At 35.8% G+C, this 22819-nt stretch overlaps 1 protein-coding gene across 1 annotated transcript in view; it reads right to left on the reverse strand.

The window, feature by feature from the left end:
- Nucleotides 1-22819, reverse strand: part of WDR7 (WD repeat domain 7) — a 337551-nt gene that overhangs the window by 173143 nt on the left and 141589 nt on the right. Inside the window, exon 21 of the mRNA XM_040632480.1 lies at nt 8570-8683. Coding sequence (XP_040488414.1) covers nt 8570-8683 — 114 coding nt within the window. The remainder of the gene's footprint in view (nt 1-8569; nt 8684-22819) is intronic.

Genomic DNA, 22819 nt, shown 5'->3' on the forward strand with positions numbered 1-22819 from the left:
AAGAGCCCAGAGCACAGCCTGACACATATCAGGTACTCAATAAATGCTAGAGTTGTGATAGTTATTACTTTAAGTCCCTGATTTTTTTTTTAAAGATTTTATTTTTGAGTAATCTCTACACCCAACATGGGTCTCAAACTCACAACCCCGAGATCAAGAGTCGCAGGCTCTACTGATTGAGCCAGCCAGCGCCCTAGTCCCTGATTTTTAAAGTGTATTCTTTTAGATGAGTTTGCTCAGATGATGTCAATTACTGTTTATTTGACCAACTCCTTACAAAAATATCATATGCAAAGAGGATGTACCGTGAGCGTACACGCACACACACAATAAAAGTGCTATTTTTGGAAAATATCATTATGAAAGATTCAGTGCCAATGTGACAGCTGATTAAAGTCATTTATGTTAGGGCACCTCTGATACTTTCCTATGATTTATTTATGTCATGAAAATTTTTAATATCTACTTTCTTAGCAAACCTCAAGTATACAAAACATTCTTAATTGATTTAAATACACGATCACTTTTTTGGCCAAAATACATCAATATTACGTAGATTTTCTTTTTTCTTTTTTTTTTTTTTTAAGATTTATTTGAGAGAGAGAGCATGCACAAGAGCAGTGGGGCGTGTCAGAGGGGGAAGGAGGGAGAGGGAGATAATCTCCAGCAGAGTCCACGTTAAGCACAGATCCCAGGACCCTGAAATCATGACCCCAGCAGAAACCAAAAGTCAGGTGCTCAACCAAGAATCGGACGCTCAACCGACTGAGCCACCCAGGCACCCCTGTATATTTCCCGTTTTAAAAAGTCTAAAGAAAATTTTAAAGAGGAAGTAAACATTCAAATGGTACTTATTAGCCATCTTTTGTTCTTTTTCTTGCCTCTTTTTGTTTTGCACTTGTTCTTAGGCAAGTCACCCCAAGCCAAGCCTTCAAACATAAGCTTGAACACATTAAAATTCCAATGGATGAGAAAAAGCCAGTTTTCTTCGTGCTAAATAACTAACTGCAGACTCCCAGAGGAATGCCACAAAACACCACATACGCCATCCCGTACAACACGATTCCACACTCTACTTCTTCTGTGGCATATGTCCAAATGTCAGGCCCCCTGGAAAATTCTGCATTTCTCTCCTTCCTACGAGCATCTCACCACTTTGCACACAAGCCACCCTGTTTCTCCTGCAGTGGGCCATCAAGTCCCAGAGGGAACTCCTGGACAACGGTTACACTGACATCCCTCGCTCCAGGAAATCCACAAGAGATTTTGGTTTTCATTGACAGAGCCGAGGCTAGACATGAGGCAGCACAGCTCCCAGGGCAAAGGGAAAGATAAGCATAAAGGGAAGAAAAGCATGACTAAAGAGACAGAGAGAGCAACCAAAACCCTTAAGAACCCAGCGCCACCACCCATAAGCACATCTCCAACCTGGGTCAGTGCAGACCATGAAGCGGGCTCTCCAGAGTTTTCAGAGTCCGCTTCTCAGCCTGTGCTTCCCACAATAGTACATCCCACCTCCCACTCCCTCATTAAGATGTAAGTTACAAAACACATTTTCCCAGGCATTTTTTGTATCTTTTCTCATTTAAATCCAATGGATCATATCCTTTTCTTAATTTTGAAGACATGTTTTCCAAGAAAAAAAGATCAACTTTTAAATGGCAATCAACAGCTACTGATTGAATGGAGATAATTATGTTCTTAGATCGGTTCCAAGTCTCATTTTCACAGTATCAGTAGACAGTTTATCAAAAAGGAGCCTATACTCCCTCACTAATGTGTTACAAATGCTTTCTGACTCATTAAACACCCACTAAAAAAGGAAGAGGGAGGTTAAGGAAATACATACATAATATATAATAGGAAAGACATAGTAAATATACATAAGTAAATTGCTGGTATGTAAGGAATTCTTTTTGAAATAGGAGTTATCTTATGAATTCATCATTCATTCAATAAACATTTATTAAGAAGATGCTATATGCCAGGGTACTATTCTATTGCTAGAAATACAAAGTACAAGTCACATGCCCACACATAGCTCACAGAGGGCAAGTGAAATGGTCACTTAAAGATGCTGCAAAGTGCAAGAGCAGAAGTGTATACAACAAACTGGGACATCTTCCAGAAGGGATTCGGGAAGATGGTGAAACTCAGGCTGGGTTTAGAGGGGACCCTCAGAGCTTTACCACGTGTGTGAGACATTGAGGGCAGCACACCAGTCAGATGAAGAGGTGCATGCAAAGTCTAAGTCATGAAGCAGCAGGGTACTCTGGGGAAACAAAGTTCAGTGTTGCCATAGCAGCCAGGGAAGCTCAAGATAGGAGTCGATCTTTGTAGGGCCCGAGACACCTCCACTAAGGTGCTTGGATTTTGTGCTATAAACAACGGGAAGCCACTAAACAACCCTTAATGAGGGTGAAGCTTGATGAGCTGGCTTCTGGCACTCTGAGCAATCAAAGGCATGAACTAAAAAGGAGGGCAAGGGAATGAAGATAAGGAGATGGTTGCAGGAGAATACAATAATAATAATAATCCGATATAGAAAAAATGGAAGTCCAGACCTATGCATTCTTTGTGGAAATGGAGAAAAGGAAAATCATCAGGAGATATTTAAGAGGTGCATTTTACAAGAACTGGCACTAACTACATGTGGATATTATCGGAAAGCGGGAAAGCCAGGATTATCCCTTGATTTCTAGTTTGGGATGGTGGGTGGTTAATGGTACCCTTAGTGATATCTTTAAATGAGGTATAAATATAAAATGAGATATAAACATAAAATGAGATATAAATATAAAAGGAGATGAGTTTTAGTTTAGTAAAAAGTAGGGCTCATTTGGGACCATACCAAGTATAGTATCTACCCCTTCTAAGCACAGAAGGTATGTAGCTACTACAAAATACGAGTTTAGTATAATAAGGTCTTCGGACAATTATAAATTAATATTTAGTAGGTATCTACAGGACATTCAGGACGAAAGACATATTAAACTGATACTCAGAAGAAAAGCCTAGATTGGAGATACAGATTTGATAGTTATTAATGTAAGTGGTAGTTAAAAACAAAGAAAAGGGAAAGCCATACTTACAAGAGGGCAAGTATGAGAAAAGAAAATGAAGGACTAAAAGCTATACTTTTGGCGATATTTTAATATTCCTATCAGAAACTCTCAAGCACTGCATTTAGGGATTCTACTTAATACCCTATCAACATGCAAGTAAAGCCGAATGTTAAACACCAAACTAAAGTTTTAATTCACATCTTCTTCCTCCTGATTAAAAGTTTAGAAATGTAAATTATTTGGAGTGGCATATTTCATTCAGAAATCCACACTTTCGTTTTTCTTGATATCTGTTTTCATGAAAACTGCATGGTAAATAAACCATAGAGTTAGTAATTTAGAATCATCCTAAGACCTTAATACAGTAAACTGATTTTGTAGCACTAACATTCTGAAGTCAAAAGCAAGGGCAGGGATAATAATTTAGAATAAATGACTTAAAATTCACATAGATGTGGGTGCCTGGGTGGCTCAGTCAGTTAAGTGTCTGGCTTTGGTTCAGGTCATGATCTCAGGGCCCTGGGATCGAGTCCCACATCGGCCTCTCTGCTCAGAGGGGAGTCTGCTTCTCCCTCTCACTGTCTCTTTGTCTCTCCCTCTCTCTCTCAAATAAATAAATAAAATCGTTAAAAAAAATTCACATAGGGGTGCCTGGGTGGCTCAGTCGTTAAGCATCCGCCTTCGGCTCAGGTCATGATCCCAGCATTTTGGGATCAAGCCCTGTATCGGGCTCCCTGCTCAGCGGGAAGCCTGCTTCTCCCTCTCCCACTCCCCCTGCTTGTGTTCCCTCTCTCGCTGCCTCTCTCTCTCTGTCAAATAAATAAATAAAATCTTAAAAAAAAAATTCACATAGATGTAGTAATGTTTTTTAGGCCGTAAATTGTAAGTTAAAGAATGAGAAACAAAGGAAAGGGCAGCAGTGAAGAAGTTTATTCTAGTTTAATAATTATAAGGCCTCTAGCTCTATGTTGGAAAGTACTTCTGATTTCTGAATACATTATGCCCCCAAATTCTTTGGAATTTACCTGTATTTTAACAGGATGAATTTCCTATTTTTCAGTCAAAACAAATGTAAAGACATTTTATGAATAGGGCCCTTAGTAAATAGTAAAACGCACAAACCAATATTTAGTCTCAGACTAGATGTCCTTTTCAGCTCTATCTTAATATACTAGAGATGCTGACTTTAGTGTATGAATACATGTTAACATGTTGGTTTTATACTGACGACTTCAAAAAGTTAGAACAATAAATATTTCATCTTACATGTATGCAATAAGTGTTTAGTAATAAACACTACCTATGTTTACAGTCTCACATCACAGTAGTCCTAAAGAATCTAAAGAACAAATTTAAAAAGAACAATTAAAGAATATAAGATGATTTTTTCTAAAGGAGATAATCTCGGTCTAAATTTAGAATAACAAGTTTATATTTTAAATAAAAAGATATCCAGCAATTACCAGGCTTATGTCTGATATCAAAAGCAAAAAAGGTGGACTGTGACATCACCTGACATTTGAAAAGAAAAAGATGTTGAAGTTCAGTGAGTTTAAGAACATTAGGCAGTGTGGGGTTGTATTTAAGACCACACATAAGCTTTGGAGTCAGGCAGGTCATTTTAAGTCCCAGATCTACCACTTCTTAAGTATATAACCCTGTAAAAGTGACCTCTCTGGGTTTGTTTACTCACCTATATATCTGGAAAAATATCAGTATCCACTTCAAAGAAATGTTGTTAGAGTCAAGTGTAAAGTGCTTGGTACATAGTAAACTGTCAATGAATGCTACTTTCAATTTCTCTTACCCTTCTCTATTTTTTCTTTTTTCCACAGCATTTCTCGTTTTGTTTTTTTTTTTTACAGATTACATTTAAAATTTACAAGAAATATAACAAATAGAGTCAACACACCCATGTGAATCCACATATCATTGCAGCTTTTGTTGCAGGCAGCTGAATCTGTCAACTGTCCTGCTGATCTACTACCAAGCAGTCTCTTTTTGACAATGTCAGTGACTTTTGACCCTTTATCACTGTTATATGGTCAGTGTGTCCATGCTGCATTGAACAAAGGGCGGGATATTGCAGTATGACCCTCATAAGAATTTAGTGACTTTCTTAAAGAGATCCATGCAGGTTTGTGAATGGAATCTTTCCAAAATTCTTTTTAACTGCAATTAGGGGTAGGCTGTTTTAAAATGCAACATTTAGGGAACATATAGCTTCATCGTCACTCAGAATGCCATCCTTTACCATGATAAAAACTATATAAAGATAACTAAGTGACCTAAAAGGTCTACCTTAAAAAAATATTATAACTTATGTAAAATTTTTCCTATATAAGTCAGATTTTAGTGAGATTTACTCTATAAATATAATTATGATCGATTTAATATTGTAAGGAAAACAAGAACATATTCTTTATAAATAATGACCATATATCTAAATAAACATTGAAGTTATAATACTAAAAACAAAAGTATACTATACGAAAGCAAACACATGTATACAGTAATATTCATGTGACACTGAAATTATACTCTAGAAACAATCAATGCCATTCTTTTTACTGTAAAGAAAATACCATTATTGTTGTTAAAACAGATTTTAATACACAGAGTATTACAAAACCTGAAACAATTCCAATGAAAAAGTATATTTCCTATGCATACTGTACTGTAATATAAAAAAATTACATGAAGTAGGTTTTAATATTTTTTCTACATAAAAACAATATTAATCTGTGAAAATGGCTCATATAGCTTTGATGTGTAATTGAAAACATTTGGTTAAAGGAAAAAATCTGATAAACCTTAAGACAGAATGCTGAATAAAACGGAGTATGTGTGTTGACCAAGGCACACTGGCATTACTTTGTAAAGCCAATCAATAGATATTAGCTTTAAAAAGAAAGATATAGAAAGAAGCTGCCACATATTTTTTAAATGACAGGGTGAAGGTTTAAATTGTCTCAATCAAGACTCAATTTTTTCTTCCCAGTTTTTCCAGCTGTTCTCTTCCAGTTAAGACTCTTCATTTCAAATAAATTTAATTAGTTCCAATTGATCATAGCTAACACTTATATAGCTTTATCCATGCTTCTCTCCTCTTATAAGGCAAACACTAACAAAGCCTGCTAGGCTCAGATCAGTGTCATAAGACAACATTCATACCTCATGCTTTCTCACCAAAAAGAAAAATTTCAAAAATAATTATTCCGTCTAAAGCACTAAATAATACTTCATATTTAATTGGTATCTTGGTCAGTTGTTTAATAAAGGTAATTAAAGAATTAAGTCCCAGATTGCTATAAATACAAAATTAATATAACTGTACATATTAGCCTAACTTCCAAATAAGAATTCATTCAAAATACAGGTAAATATGTCTGCCATGTTTACTTTATGAGAAGATATTAATGGAGCAATTCCTTTTAAGTAACCAACAAAACCCCAGATTTTTCAAAGTGAATGGCTAAACTGGCCAGATTTCCCTTCTGTAGTACTTGTGCTCTACAATGGTGGTTATCCCAAAATAAGATTATTGTGCCTGAAACAGGTTTCTCTCAATGCAGCTACCATATTTTTCATAATGTAATTTATATAGAATTCTAGTCAATAAAAAGAAATATGGTTTTCTTCTAAACCCTCACAAAAATCTATACCACATCTTAATCAAGTCACACAATTCAAAGGTAACCTAAACGATCTACAGACTGCAGCATGCTAGTTGCTTTGACAACACGTTAAGGAAGCCTTTTTTAGTTATTTAAATTCTTTGAACATTCTTGCCTCTAGTACCCATGCCATGAAATGAATAAATCAACTGATCAAAGCCATTCATCACATATGTTTAACTTTGTACAGATTAAAATATAGTTTACGTAGAATTAATTGACTCTCCAAACTAGATTTTCATTTTTAAGCTTCTTGACTTTTTTAACAATAAAATAAAAGCACAGTCATGTGCTATTTGCAGTCTCATGACTTTGGTAGTGCATAATTCAAAATTTCAATGTACTGATTTAATAATGCTTACTTGAGTGCTCAGAAATTTAGCTTTTATCCCGGAATGCAAATTGAGTTATTCTACTGTTAAAAGGCAACTTCTTTTCCTCTCTGAATTAAACCACTACTTTTTATAGGCTAAAGGGCCTTTAAAATTAACAGGGAAAAAACATATCTATAGCATATAAAAAAGCAATGAAAATGGAATAAAGAACTAGTTAAAAAAGATCCGCAAGTGAAAGAATTTCCTTTAGTAGCTACTGAAACAATTTCATAATTGTGAAGTGCTAAGCGACTTCCAGAAAAGTTGGAAATTTCTGGAATCACTTATCTTTATATTTAAGTTGAGTTTTTTTAAATCAATGAACTGACACCTTAAAAGGATTAAAAAGTAGCAAGTACTAGGCACCACCGTTTTTACTGGAAACCAGATGCTCCCCACTTTAGTCAACAACTTATTTGCAGCAGTAGCACAAGGCTCTAGGTTTTTGATTACATGCTTTGTAAATTTTCAAGGGAGATCATTAGGCTCCCTCAACTTCCTTCCAGTGAAAAACAGTAAAGAACCTGCCACGCAGAGCTTTAGAAGAAAAAAACCTCCCTTTAGTTTTTTTTTATTCCTTTAGTTTTTGATGAAAATTGTGCTGATGTGGCATGCTTCTTTTCAAATTATTGATTACTATTAAGTCACTATTTGTTGCTTCACAATAATTATAGGTTTATATGGTCAGATTTTATATAATAACCATCCATTCAAAAAAGCTTGTCATTCCTAATACCAACAAAAATATTTATAGTGGGTTGTTTTTAATCCTCTGTACATTAAGAGAAATTGAGCTGAATGCATTTGGAGATCCAGTAACTGAAAACTGATTTAAGTCTACAAAAAGATAGGCTGAACATACATGAACACAAAACATACAGAATATGGAACATATGTGGTATATGGCTTTCCTAAATTTTACTTTATGCTTTTATTTACGTAATAAATAATACAGGTTAGAATGGTCAATATCTACACAACGTAAATAACTTCAAAAGCCGCACCCACTCGTATGCTATAGGTACAGAGAATATCTGTAAGTTTCCTTACACAGCCTATATTGCATATATTGCTATTAGGACTTCAGTATTTTGCAGTTTACCCTATAATTGCAAAACCTTTCATAACATAATAGGTGTATTCCTCTACACATTTCAAGGCTTTCGTAATGATACTAGCCTCTGAATCAGAAGGTCTCCAGGAAATCAAATGCACAGCTAGCAGGTTCATTGTTACAGCAACAATGAGCAAACCTAGACTAAATAAACAGTTCTGCTTCTTACTACTTCAAGATCAAAAAGGACACTGAAGAGTCCCATAAAACTAAACACTCCATCAATACATGTTTCCATCTTTCCCATCAACATATTTAATCCCCTTAGAAATGATGTAAAAGCATTTTCCAATTTTGGACAAAGTTCATCCAGATTATGTTAACGATGTCCCTGCTTACCGGTTGTGATGTCATCATCTGCAAGGTCGTGCTCTTCCTCCTGGACCTTGGCTTCTGGCCCCAAGGCATCAGGAGCAGTGCTGATCGTCTGCATGGCTTCTGCTGAGACTCCAGCTAGAACAAATGGAATCACAAAGTTTAGTTTTAAAAACTAAAAGAAAGATGGACCAAAACTCTAAAACTTTTTAATTTACTTACTGGATTCAAATGCAATACATGAAAAAAAATATAATATGTTCACCACAATTAGGCTGAGACAAAAATTAATGAACAAATGTTCATGTGTGCTCTATTTCTTTATATGTATATATGTACATGATTACAAACTTTCCTAAGATCTGGGAAAAACAGAAGAACGATGCTTCGATAAGTTACATTTTTACTTGATTACTTTCAACATTTTTGCTTCAGTTACTTTGGGTGATCTAGACATAATTATGCTGCACAGAATTAAAAAAAAAAACAAACCCTAAAAAGTGCAGGACTGTTTTAAAAGTTTACTTCTTTTTAATATTAGTTCGGTTATAATTTGGGGGCTGGAAGGAGGGATGATGACAAGTGCTCTGGGTCTCTGTAGGAGATCTGAAATACACTGCCCCAAGGTGGATAGTATCTCTGTCTATGGAGGAATTAGATATGAGATCTGATAATTATCACACTGAAAGAACCTAACTGAAGCAGATGGCTGCACTAGATGGGGGGGGGGGGCGGCAGAGGCTTCCATTCTATAAGTCACCTGGGAACTTGCCAACTGATACACACATCTGTTCCTTATACACTATTTTCCCACCCTTGAAGATACATTTTATTGTCTACTACATTTTTTTTTTAAGATTTTATTTATGTATTTGACAGAGGGAGAGCAGGAGAGCACAAGCAGGGGGAGTGGCAGAGGGAGAAGCAGGCTCCCCACTGAGCAGGGAGCCTGATGCTGCGGGACTTGATCCCAGGACCCTGGGATCATGACCTGAGCCGAAGGCAGTTGCTTAATGAACTGAGCCACCCAGGTACCCCTACTACATTATTTCTAATTTGGTAATGGATAGTAGGGTATCTCAATATTTTCCATATGGTTATCAATAGTTTTACTAAATCACAAAACACAGAAATTTCACCACTTGAAAGTTACTTTAGGAATTGAAGCTTCTAATCAATCTTTTAAATAAGTACTTCAATAACTGCATTCACAGTAGCCATCGAAATATTTTAACAATCAAAAGCTATAAATATTCAGGAACTTTTTTTTTTCCCTGAAGGTGTATTAACTTAAACATTTCTATGTGAAATTCAATCTTGCAGCTTCAGGTTTACCAAAGTCCACCACCTGAATGACCCAGAACTAGATCTACCAGTAGACAGTTCCAAGGCCTAATGACTTCAATTTGCCGAGGAGGACACACCATGTTAGTACCACTCAGAATTGCTCCAACAAAAAAATGAGCAGTGCTAAATTCAATGGTCGCTGATGAACACCAAATGACACCATCCCTCTGCAATATCATGTTGTTGTTGGGTTTTCAAGATAAAACTTTAAAAAAGGGAGGGAGATTACTAGAAAAATACTACAAAGTTAATTTTTTAATTAAACATGGCTTTCAGTAAAATAATCGCAAGGGGGAGGAAATTAAGTAAATGCCACATTTCTAAAGATTTATTGCTTAAACACAAAATCAAAGATTATGTCATATTAAATCAAAATATAAATCTCTGAAATCTCTCAGTCTTGTTTCTTAATACTTGATAATTTTGAAAATGATCAGAGAAATGGGGAAAAGATATTAAGGAACTGTTCGGATATCATCAATCTTTTACTAGTATTTTTTTCTTCCCTATAAAATTAAAGGATTCAATAAAAATAAAGCTAGTATTTATGTAGTAACAAATTTATAAATCCATTTAAATTCATCTCATTTAATTAGAGAGGTTAAGTAACTGTTCAACATAACACAGATACTAAATCTGAGAACCACTGCTGACACATAGGTCTTCTGATTTCAAACCCCAATATCCTTTTCACCATGAAGTTCTTCCAGGGAATGAGCTGCTCAGGGCAGGGTAGAAGGTATGACAGAACATCACAGCATAACCATGAAAACTCACGGACTCACACAATATTGAGTATCGACTCTGTCAAGCACCCCCCACAAAGTTCTTGTGCTGTGCCTGGTGACTAGTCAACTGTGGTTAGTCAATACTTCGGGACAGAGCTTAAAGAGAAAACATGCATTTTTCAAAGTAACCAAGGTTCAAAGACCAAGAAGCAGCTATGCTGAAACTGGTTCTTTGATTAATGCTTTCCAAAACAAAGTTATAAGATACTTTATCTCTTGACAGAAGAGAAAAGAAAATGTAAAGAAAAGAAAAACAGAAAAAAGAAAACTACAGATCGATATCACTTAGTCTCAAAAGTCCTAACCAGAAGGTAAGAAAATAGAATTCAACAACATAGATGAGGAATTATACACCATGATCAACTGAGATTTATTCCAGGGATGAAAGTCTGTTCAATGCTCACAGATAAATAAGCCTAACTGAAATATTAACAGGCTAAAGAAGAAAAAGAGCATCATCATTTGACAAAATTCAACATCAACCCATGATTTAAAAAATAAAACTTTAAGAAAAATAGAAATGGAGGGGAACTTCTCACTTAATAAAGAGCACCTGCTTAAAATCTATAACATTCTCCTTAATGGTAAAAGATCAAATGCTTTCCTCCGATGATCAGAAATGAAACAAAGCTGCCCACACTCACCTCTCTTATTTAACAGAGCACTGGAACTTCTAGCCAGTGTAATAAAGCAGGAAAAGAAAATGGATACAGTTTGGAATAGATGAGGTAAACTGTCCTTATTTAAGGAAAAATGATTGTCTACAGAGATAATCTAAAGGAATAGGAGAAAAAAACTGAATAGGTGAGTTCAGCAAGGCTGCAGAATATAAGAAAAAAGTTTTATCAATTATATTTTTATATGCTGGCAAACTACATTTAAAAAAATACTACTAACAATGATTCAAAAAGCTGAAACACTTCAATGTAAATCTAAAAGAAACATATACAGGGGTGCCTAGGTGGCTGTCACTTAAGTATCTGACTCTTGATTTCAGCTCAGGTTATGATCTTGGGTCATGAGATCAAGCCCTGCATCGGGCTCTATGCTCAGTGGGGAGTCAGCTTGAGATTCTCTCTCTCCCTCTCCCTCTATCCCACTTCCCTGCATGCTCGTTAGCTCTCTCTCTCAAGTAAATAAATAAATCTGAAACAAAAATATACAATTGGAATTCTATGCTGAAACCTACAAAAAACTGATAAAAAAATCAAAGAAGATCTAAAGAAATGAAACGGAAAGACATATCATGTTTATGTACTGGAAGATTCAACAAAGAGTAAAGATGTCAATTCTCCATAAATTGATACACAGATTTAATGCAATATGTATGAAAATCCTTACACAATTTTTTTTGTAGATACAGACAAAATTATTCTAAAATTATATGGAAAGACAACTAGATTAGCTAGAAAAACTAGATTATATGGAAAGAACTAGAATAGCTAGAACTCTGGGGGGAAGAAAAGGAAAAGGTAGAAAAAAACCCCACATACTCCATTTCTAGATATAATGTAGTTAAGTTTATTAAAACTATGTGGTTTCAGGTTAATGGAACAAAATAGAGAACCAAGAAAAAGATGCATACAAATACACACAACTGATTTTTGACAGAGGTGCAAAAGTAATTCAATGGAGGAAAGATAATCTCTTCAACAGGTGGGCTAAGAGAACGGGACATCCATAGGCAAAAATATGAACCTCGACCTAAGGCTCACACCTTATATAAAAATTAATTCAAAATGGATTGTGGACTTAAATGTAGAATATAAAATAATAAACTTTTAGAAAAAAAGAGAAAGTCTTTGAGAGCTATGCCTAGACATGACACCAAAAGCACAATCCATAAAAGGGAAAAAATGACAGTGGACTTCATCGAAATTAAAAACTTTGCTCCATATAAGACCCCGTTAAGAGAATGAAAAAACAAGCTACAGACCAGTACCAAGAATTCACAAATCACATATCCAACAAGGGACTAGTAGCTAAACTATATACAGAGCTCTTTTTTATTTTTTAATTTTTAAAGATTTTTATTTTTAAGTAATCTCTACACCCCATGTGGGGCTCAAACTCACAAATCCAAGATCAAGAGTCACATGCTCTATGGACTGATCCAGCCAGGTGCCCTATGTAAGGAACTCTGAAAATTCTACAGTAAATAGTCTGAGAGTTTCCCAAAAGATTAAACAGAGTTATCGTATAACCCAGCAATTGTACTCCCAAGGAATGAAAACTTACGTCCACTCAGACGTGTACATGAATGTTCACAGCAGCACTATTCATAAAAACCCAAGAGTGTAAACAATCTGAGTTGTCCATCAACTGATGAATAAATGTATAAATATATCACAATTTATCAAATGATAAATAAACCATGATATATTCGTATAGTAGAATATTAATCAGCAATACAAGGAAATGAAGTATTAAGTAAAAGAAACCAGTCACAACACATCACATGTTGTATGATTCCATTTACATGAAATGTCCCAAACAGACAAATCTATAAAGTACATTTGTGTACTTAGGGCTTGGGAGTGGGGAGAAACGGGGAATCATACTATGGGTACAGAATTTCTTTTATATACAATGGAATATTACTCAGCCATTAAAAAATGAAAACTTTCCACTTGTAATGATGTGGATGAAACTAAAGGGTATAATGCTAAGCGAAATAAATCAATCAGAGAAAGACAATTATATGATCTCACTGACATGTGGAATTTAAGAAACAAAACAAAGGATCATAGGGGAAGAGAGGAAAAAATAAAACAAGACAAAACCAGAGAGGGAGACAAACCATAAGAGACTCTTAATCACAGGCAACAAACTGAGGGTTTCTGGAGGGGACGGGGGTGGAGAGATGGAGTGATGGACATTAAGGAGGGCATGTGATGTAATGAGCACTGGGTATTATATAAGACTGATGAATCACACCTGTACCTCTAAAACCAGTAATACATTATATATTAATTAATTGAATTTAAATTTAAAAAAATGTTTTTTAAAAAAACCATATGCAGATTCACAAAAAAAAAAAAAAAAAGAATGGGGCTCGATCCCGGGACCCAGGGATCATGACCTGAGCCGAAGGCAGATGCTAAACTGACTGAGCCACCCAGGCACCCCAACTATCCTAACTTCAAACTGGGCATTGGGTTGGTAAAGAGATACCTAAGATTCCTAACTTTTGTTGGGAGATCGCAAGGGAAGAGATACTGAGAATGGGAAGACGACATTGCTACCATCAACTCTCAAATCCAAATGTTGCAGATTATTAAAAACTAATTTTAACAGTTCATTATGAGGAAATGATAGAAGCTTTTCCTTTTGAACTTCTGGATCATACAGTTATGGCAAAAGATGAGCAGAATTATTATTTAATCCCTCTAAGCATGGTAATCATTATCTGCAAAAGAAGGAATAACATTTAAAAAAATTCCTAGTCATATCTTAGCTATTTCTAATCTCCTCAGTATTTAATTACGTGTTATATTACCATCTTACGTTAGCAGGCTGACATTAGAGCAGACATTCTGTAAAAGGCAACTGTAGGATCAAAATCAAACTGATGGCTCCTGGAGGCTAGGGGTGCGGGTAAGAGACTAACTACAAAGTGGTATTAGCGAATATTTTAGAGTAATGAAAATAATCTATATGTTTGGGGGTTTTAAGACTTTATTTTTTAAGTAATCTCTCCACCCAATGTGGGGCTCGAACTCCCAACTGCGAGATGAAGTATCTCACACTCCACCGACTGAGCCAGCCGGGTGCCTGGAAAATAATCTATATGTTGATTGTGGAAGTGGAGACAGGACTATCCATATTTGCTTAAAACCCAAAGAACAATAAAATTCCTGGAAAAGGGTGAACTTTTCTATATATACATTATACCTCAATAAACTTACTTAAAAAACAAACGATACAACAGAAGGTACTACATCACTGTCACTAAAGAGAACTGGGGATTATGCCAGAATATAATGCTGCTTTCCATGAAACACAAAGACTATAGAGAAATTTGTCTTACTTTCTTCTTGGCCTAGAAAACTAAACTTTTTCAAGCATAAAAGTCAGTTTACTACTGTCCACCGTAAATAAGATGATGAAATACTCCTGAGAAATATGAAGGAAAGTCCACTTAGAAAATACTTATATGGAACTCTCAGTTTCTTACATGTTAATAATAAAGATTACAAAAATTGTCAACTAATTATATGGTGGTATTTTGCTATTTTCTTATACACTTGAGCTTATTTGTCAAACCACACCACAATACTTAAGACTAAGCTACTTCCTGAGTATCCCCAAAATATCTGGCAATAATGAACACCTCATAAATACATGTTGAATAGAACTGAATATTTTCAGTCCCACGATACAAATTATGTTTTTAAATATACTAAGAAAATAGGACTAAGTAGTAAGCTTTAGGGAAAGATGTATAATAAAGAGATGAAAATGAGATAAAATAAAGAAATACAATAACAAAGGAGATACAAAAAATAATAGAAACAGGGCGCCTGGGTGGCTCAGTCATTAAGCGTCTGCCTTCGGTACAGGGCGTGATCCCAGAGTCCTGGGATCGAGCCCCGCATCAGGCTCCTCCACTGGGAGCCTGCTTCTTCCTCTCCCACTCCCCCTGCTTGTGTTCCCTCTCTCGCTGGCTGTCTCTTTCTCTGTCAAATAAATAAATAAATAATCTTTTTTAAAAAAATTAAAAAAAAATAATAGAAAGATGCAAGACACTTAAAAAAAGTTAATCCCCAAATCCAGATTTCACAAAATAAAAAACATGAACGTACATTATGCCAAACAATAGGTACCTATAAATGGGTTCTACACTGTGAATCAGGAGGAAAACAAGAGCAAAAATGGGATGGAACAGAAAACAGGTCTGAGTAAGTTTGGACACGCAGCGGAAGGGGCAGGGTGGGCTGTGGCTGGCAGCCAAAGTAAGAAACAGGACAGAGAAGACTACTACCAGCTCTCCGTGTCATCTGGATTCTAAACACTGAGATCATTTTCACTATGAGATTATACATATACACACACACTCTCCTCTTTGTCTGCAATATTTTTAATCACTTTAGAAAAAACATTTTTTAAAATGTAAATATGAAATACAGTTTTCAAAATCAATGGAATAAAACAGCACTTGCCTCTCCACATCAGCAAAATCAGGCACATTATTCTAAATTTCTCTTTCAAAAGCTTATAAATTACCTTCATAAATATTTTCTTCCTACTGACTAATGCTATCTGAGTAAGGGTAAATAATATGAACTCAGAAGATCTCTGTGCCATGTGATTAACTTAATAATCAAAGATTAAATACTAAATTTTAATAGAGTAACATTTAAAATACAGCGCTTTAATCCATATTGGGATATAAAACCATTTGAGTTCATTATAATTTTATTATTTTATTGAAGATTTAGATGGATGAAAGTGATAAACAATACTGTTAGGATTCAGGAAAATATATACCACGATATTTATAAATATTAACAAAAATGCGATTTTTCATTCCCGTAGTGATATAGATTTGCACTGAGGGTGAGAAACGGATCTGAAAGAATAGCAGGTATTTTCATTTCATCAGTTTCTCACAACTGTGGCTTTCCGGTGGTTCAATTAAAGTATACCAGAGGCGATAATTTGATAGGAACACTTACTTTGAATAAGGTAAAATTTAACAATAAGGAAGGGAGTATGTGTGAGCCTAGAGTTTCTTTTCAGGCAGGCGGCTTGAATTTATTGGAAGCAGATCTTTGCAGTGACTGACCACACTGCCCCACATTCCCCACAATCCTTATGACAGACAGACGGCCTGCCTCGCATTAATTCACTTCACACCACTTCTATCGATCCACAGCCGGTTCCCTAGTCTCTCTGCACACATTGCCTGTCTGGCTGCCTACATCCACATCAGCACATACACACAAAGGCCAGAGAAAGATAACCTTTTGCTTTCCATTAAAGACACAGTATCCACTTTTCCTTCTGTAATAACATCAAAAATATAAAATATAACAGCACAGATGTCTCAGAGAAAAGTCTTCCTGCAAGAAATGTTGAGAGTATTTACCCCTTATTCTAAACAGACATCATTTCAATTTATCAAAAACAACTTAGTTTATTAAAGGCCACAAAGTAATTAGATGAAAAAATATAGGCACAATAAGCAAAATGTCTTCAAGCCTGAATAAGAATATAATAATCATTTTGGTAACATGAGTTTTGATAGTTATTTCTAAGGAAACGAAATACATTCTTCCTATTCACATTTTGATTTTTTTTTAAGAAAATTGTTCTCACATAAAATGTAATTATAAACAATTCTGAAAGCAACAAAAGAAACGCCGAAATATACATAAGGAATAGGAAACACATAACTGTATCAACAGAATAATAACATAAGAGGATAAAGCTTTATTGTTCCTCTTTCCCAACAAGAACCTGAAAATGATCCATGGTAAAAATCACACCTAATACTTTTAATTCATTGCATGTACTTTTTCAAAGATTTCTGTTTGATTTGCAGGCTATGAGCTGACTCAACACCAATTTTGGTTTCAGAAGACACAATAAAACAAAGATTTATTGTTCAACCTACAATGTGTTGAGAAACAAAGGCAAATCTGTCTTGACACACAACTGTACTGAAGTATAAACTTAAAATTACAACCTTGAATGATTTAGAAACCTAAATTGTAAGCAGAATTATATACCTCAGAACTGGGCAAAGTATATTCTTGTGGAGAAGAAACTCCCTTTGGAACCGTCTATGAATCTTCACCGTTTTGCTAGGATTACGCAGGCAGAGGTTACACCACCAATAACACGGTGCACTAAATACAGGACAGTAAGTATACTGCTCTAGTAACAACATGCTGCTTTAGAAATCAAAGAATGAGAAACTGATGAATGCTGCAGAAGCTAAGGAGAGCTTTAAAATAAGGAAGATTTGCCTGGCCCTGAAAACTGGGAAAGATCTGAAGGAGAGAAGCTGGCACTGCCAATATGAGTAAAGCAAAGCTGTTAGAATGATGAAGATAGGTAAAGTTCCTTCCACTCTCTTAAATATTGATGAAGAACCCAGGCTACTGGGTACCAAACCCATAGCAGGCACTATAGACACAAAGGTGAAAGAGACATAGCCTTACTTCCCAAAAAGCTAACATGTGAGGTGAGGCCATGCGACTCATTAAAGAAATTTAAGCATGAGAGATAATTTTGTGTTTTAGAAAGATCTCTCTTAAAGCAATATGAAGAATGATTTGGAAGAACTCAAAAACAGAGGTAGCAATAAGGCCAACAATTTTTTTTTAAGATTTTATTTATTTATTTGACAGAGAGAGAGACAGTCAGTGAGAGAGGGAATACAAGCAGGGGGAGTGGGAGAGGAAGAAGCAGGCTCCCAGCGGAGGAGCCTGATGTGGGGCTCGATCCCAGGGCTCCGGGATCACGTCCTGAACCAAAGGCAGACGCTTAACAACTGAGCCACCCAGGCGCCCCAAGGCCAACAATTTTAAAACCATACTATACTTGGAGCTCCATGAGTTCCCTAGAGGTTCCCGAAGACGACCGCCAAGCTTCCCATCTTTACCTTTTTATATGTGGGTATGTGCGTGCATGCACACACACATACACATTTTATAAAAGTTTTCCTTTGAAGAAAGAACACACTAAAAAAAAAAAAAAAACCCTGAAAACCCCTGATGTAGATTTTTTTTTTAAAATACAGTATAAATGGGGAGAAAACCAAGGTTGTTTTCACATAAAACATATGGAAGGAGAACGGGCTCTGAACATAGAGAAGGGGCTCTGAACATAGAGAAGGGCAAGAAGATTCACTCATCAACTCTTTCTCAATGACAGTTATGCTGGGCGAAGGGAATAAAAATGAAGGGTGGGGATGGAGGACTTTATAGTAGAGAAACTTATAGTCATGCGGAAAATAAAGATTTATAAGTGCATAGTGAAAATAGTATCCATCTAAAGAAAAATCCATTAACTCTGGGAGCGGGGAGGGAGAGAATACATGTCAAAAACAACCTCATGGGAAGGAAGTACTTGAGCTGGGTCCTGAAGCGTGTATGGGAATTTATCATCGAATGACACTAAGTGAAGAAAATTTCAGGTAGACAGGAGAATATGTTAAAGGACCCTAATATAGCCACAGAAATGGGCAGCAGAAGTGTAAGAAGTGGGAGGAGAGGCAAAAATGCGGCTAAAGGGACATTTAAGGTCAAAGCCCTAAAGGCAGTGAGAAACAGGGTGCTAAGAGAAAAGATGAAGCAGGAAAGGAGTATGTTTTCATTCTTTAAGGCTTCATCATGGTATGTGGAAAGAACAGGTCAACAGATGTAAACATAATCACAAGATTGCCAGAGTTGGTAGCTATGTAATGACAGTAAATGAAACTTCAATATTTGAGGTTTTAGGATAAGTAAGGATAACCCTACAACTTGTTTCTTATCATCAGAGTAGTCTAGGAATTCAGTTTGTACAGAGCCAGAAGCAACTGTCTGAAGACAATTATGAAGGCAGAGAGTTTGATCTATACTAGCAGACAGTCTCAGAGAGGCAACCGATGAAAAGCAATAACTTCTGGCAACCTAGCCAAGACACTTTGTATCCTTGTTTACAAGCCAGGATAAAACACAATGATGTGTTATCTCTTAAATTCAATGACAGATATAAGGTGCATAGGTTAGCACAGCATCTAGGATATAGTAAGTGCTCAATAAATAGCACCATAATCAATATTATTATTACTGTTATTATTAAGTTTAGCTTATTTTTATTTACTTTTTCTCTAGACGGACATTACTACCTCCAGTATTCAATATTCAACTTTTTTTTCTATTTGATGAACCCATTTATTTATATCCTTTTTTAACTTGATTAAGCATCACTTCCCGGCTTTTAGAGCTATATTTCCAGACATCTTATGACATCTGTTTACATATAAGCCATTTGAAGGCAAAAATAGAATAAATATTTAATACATTTCAAAGAACCAATTTATCTTATGATTGCTTGTTACTGCCAAATTACGCTACTTTCAAGTATCTACATACACACAGGAGTGGGAAAGCTTTGGACCTTGTAATGACTCAACACACATGATTAATGGATTTGAAAATAAAGACATAGGAATCTTGGTTTAATATCCTAGTGGGTGACACACTTAATTGGCAGCAATATGCTATAAGATCACACTATAAGGCATTTGTGATATATCAATAGTTACTCAATTAATAGATAAACACTGTGATGTGCTCTGACTTCATTATTTGAGAATATTAAATTCTTCTTAGATAACAAGAAAAACATTCAGATGGATAAAACCCAAAAGACATGTTAAGTCAAGATAATAAATAAATAAGTAGTGTGTAAGATTATAGACAAACTTTTTTTTTTTTTTTAAGATTTTATTTATTTATTTGACAGAGATAGAGACAGCCAGCGAGAGAGGGAACACAAGCAGGGAGAGTAGGAGAGGAAGAAGCAGGCTCATAGCGGAGGAGCCTGATGTGGGGCTCGATCCCAGAACGCCGGGATCACGCCCTGAGCCGAAGGCAGACGCTTAACCGCTGTGCCACCCAGGCGCCCCTATAGACAAACTCTTAAGATGTGTTAATTAAGTACAGATAGTAAGTTAATGACCTAAAAGATATGTTATAGGTTAAAAAGGAAGAAGCAAGCAAGAATAAGAATGCTACTTACAGAGAGAAATGAATGAAATTACTAAGTCATACGACAAATGTAAAGCTTCTAGGAGAAAATCTGCATGACTGTGGGTTTGTCAATAAGTTTTCAGATACAATATCAAAACACAAGTCATGAAAGAAACTGATAAATTGGACTTTATCAAAAACTTTTGTTCTGTAAATGACAAGTCACAGACTGGAAGAAAATATTTGAAAATTATACAGCTGTCAAAGGACTTGTACCCAGTATATATAAAGAACTCTTAAGACTCAACAATAAAACAAGCGACCTAATAAAAAACAAGCTAAGCAAAAGGCATAATCAGATATTTCACCAAAGAGGATATAAAGATGGAAAATAGGGGCGTCTGGGTGGCTCAGTCGGTTAAGTATCCGACTCTTAATTTCAGCTCACGTCATGATCTCAGGGACAGATTGGGCAGTGTCAGGCTCCGCAGTCAGCGGGGAGTCTGCTTTGAGAATCTCTCTCCTTCTGCCCCTCCTGCTCGCTAAGATAAATGAATCTTTAAAAATAAAATTAAAAAAAAGATGGAAAATAATCATGTGAAAACCTGCTCAGTATCATTAGTTACTAAGGAAACACAAATTAAAATCACAGTGAAATACCACTACACACAAAAAAAATGCCTACAGAAACAAAACAAAAAAAACCTAACCCATCAAATGCTGGGAAGGATACAGAGCAACAGGAGTAACTACTGCTCGCTGCTAGTGAGAATGTAAGATGTTTCAACAACCTTGGAAAAACAGTATGGCAGTTTGTTGGTTTTTTTTTTTTTTTATAATTACACTCACATTTACCATATGATCTAGCAACTCCAATCCTAGATATTTGTCGAAGTGAATTGAAATCTCACGATAATGCAAAATCCTCCATGTGAACAGCCGTTGTAGCTTATTCATAATCACCAAAATCTGGAAACAATCCAGATACCCAGAAATAGGTGATGCATAAACTTTGGTGCACCCATATAATGGAACACTATTTAGCAATAAAAAGGAATGGCCTACTGATCCATGCAACAATATGGATGAATCTTAAATATATTTTGCTAAGTGAATGAAAACCAACCCAAAAGGCTACATGCTGTATGATTCCATTTATGCAGAATTTTGGAAAAGGCAAAACTATATGGATGGAAAACAGATCAGTGGTTGTCAAGGGGTGGTTGGTGGGGATGGGATTGATTACAAAGAGGTTACAAAAGGTAATTTCCAAGGTGTTAGGAATGTTCTGTATGGTACTGTGATGGTAGATACCTGACTTCATTTATTTGTCAAAACCCAAAGACCTATATATCCAAAGAGTTACTTTCACTGCATGCAAATGAAAAAAAAAAATAATGGATTAACCAGAATGCCAGAGAATCCAGAATGAACTGCAGGATGAATATAACTATATTATAAATGTATGACATAAAGTCACTGAAGGCTGTAAAGGAAAAAGGAGTTGACCTGGGTAGCCTGGAAACCAGGCCAAAACACTGCTTACAGCGAAGTTAACTAAAGACAAAAAGAACTGTACACAATACTGTGTTCCAGTTGGTAAACTGGTTTTTCACAGAGGTACAGGTTAGCAATTTTAAATTACTTTTTGTATCTACCAGGGTTGGAAAAACAAGTAAGTCTATTGTAAATAATGAGAGGTTTCTCACGTTCAAAGAAAAAAATTACCCATAAGCAAAAGGGGAAGACTGGACTGAATCCCATGTTGCTTGATTACAATGGGAGATATCAGTGTGAACTCACATCAGATTGAATAGACAGATACGGAAATCATTACAGGCATGTGGGAATACACGCATTAGTAGTATGCACATATAGATCTCTCAGTTGTGTCCTGTGGGAGGACCTACAAGCAGCGAATGTAACACAAGCACACCCAGCACCCAGATCTTAGTTTCTAATACTTCTACTATAGGGAACCAGGGTGCCCTCAGGGAAAGAGCTGAGCCCAGGACTGGGGCAGGGAAAATACAAGCTGAATGAGGAGCATGTTCTAAGTCAGAAAATAAGGAAACACTTTAAAAAAGAAAAGATAGGATCCTATCAAAATGCCACTGAAGCCAACTTCAGGGAGCTCCCTATGGCCAATGCTGGAATGATTGAGCAACGAATTGGTATTATAAAAAGTCTATTCCTCAGTGAAGGGTCTGCTTAGCTGAGGGCTTGGTGCTGAGTCATGTGGGGACCAAAAAGAAGGCCGTGGACCTTGGTCCCAAGAAGATCTCAGTACAGTACATACTACATTTTATGAAGATTGTGTGGCTTTATTATCATAATGAAACACAAATTATGTCTCAACATATAAATATATATTTATACATGGAATATAAAGAAAGAAGTAAAATGGTAAGCCTCAAAGAAAACTAAGTAAGCAGGTCCATGAAATATAG

Source organism: Ursus maritimus, unplaced genomic scaffold, assembly GCF_017311325.1.
Source record: "Ursus maritimus isolate PB19 unplaced genomic scaffold, ASM1731132v1 scaffold_18, whole genome shotgun sequence".
Taxonomy (NCBI): domain Eukaryota; kingdom Metazoa; phylum Chordata; class Mammalia; order Carnivora; family Ursidae; genus Ursus; species Ursus maritimus.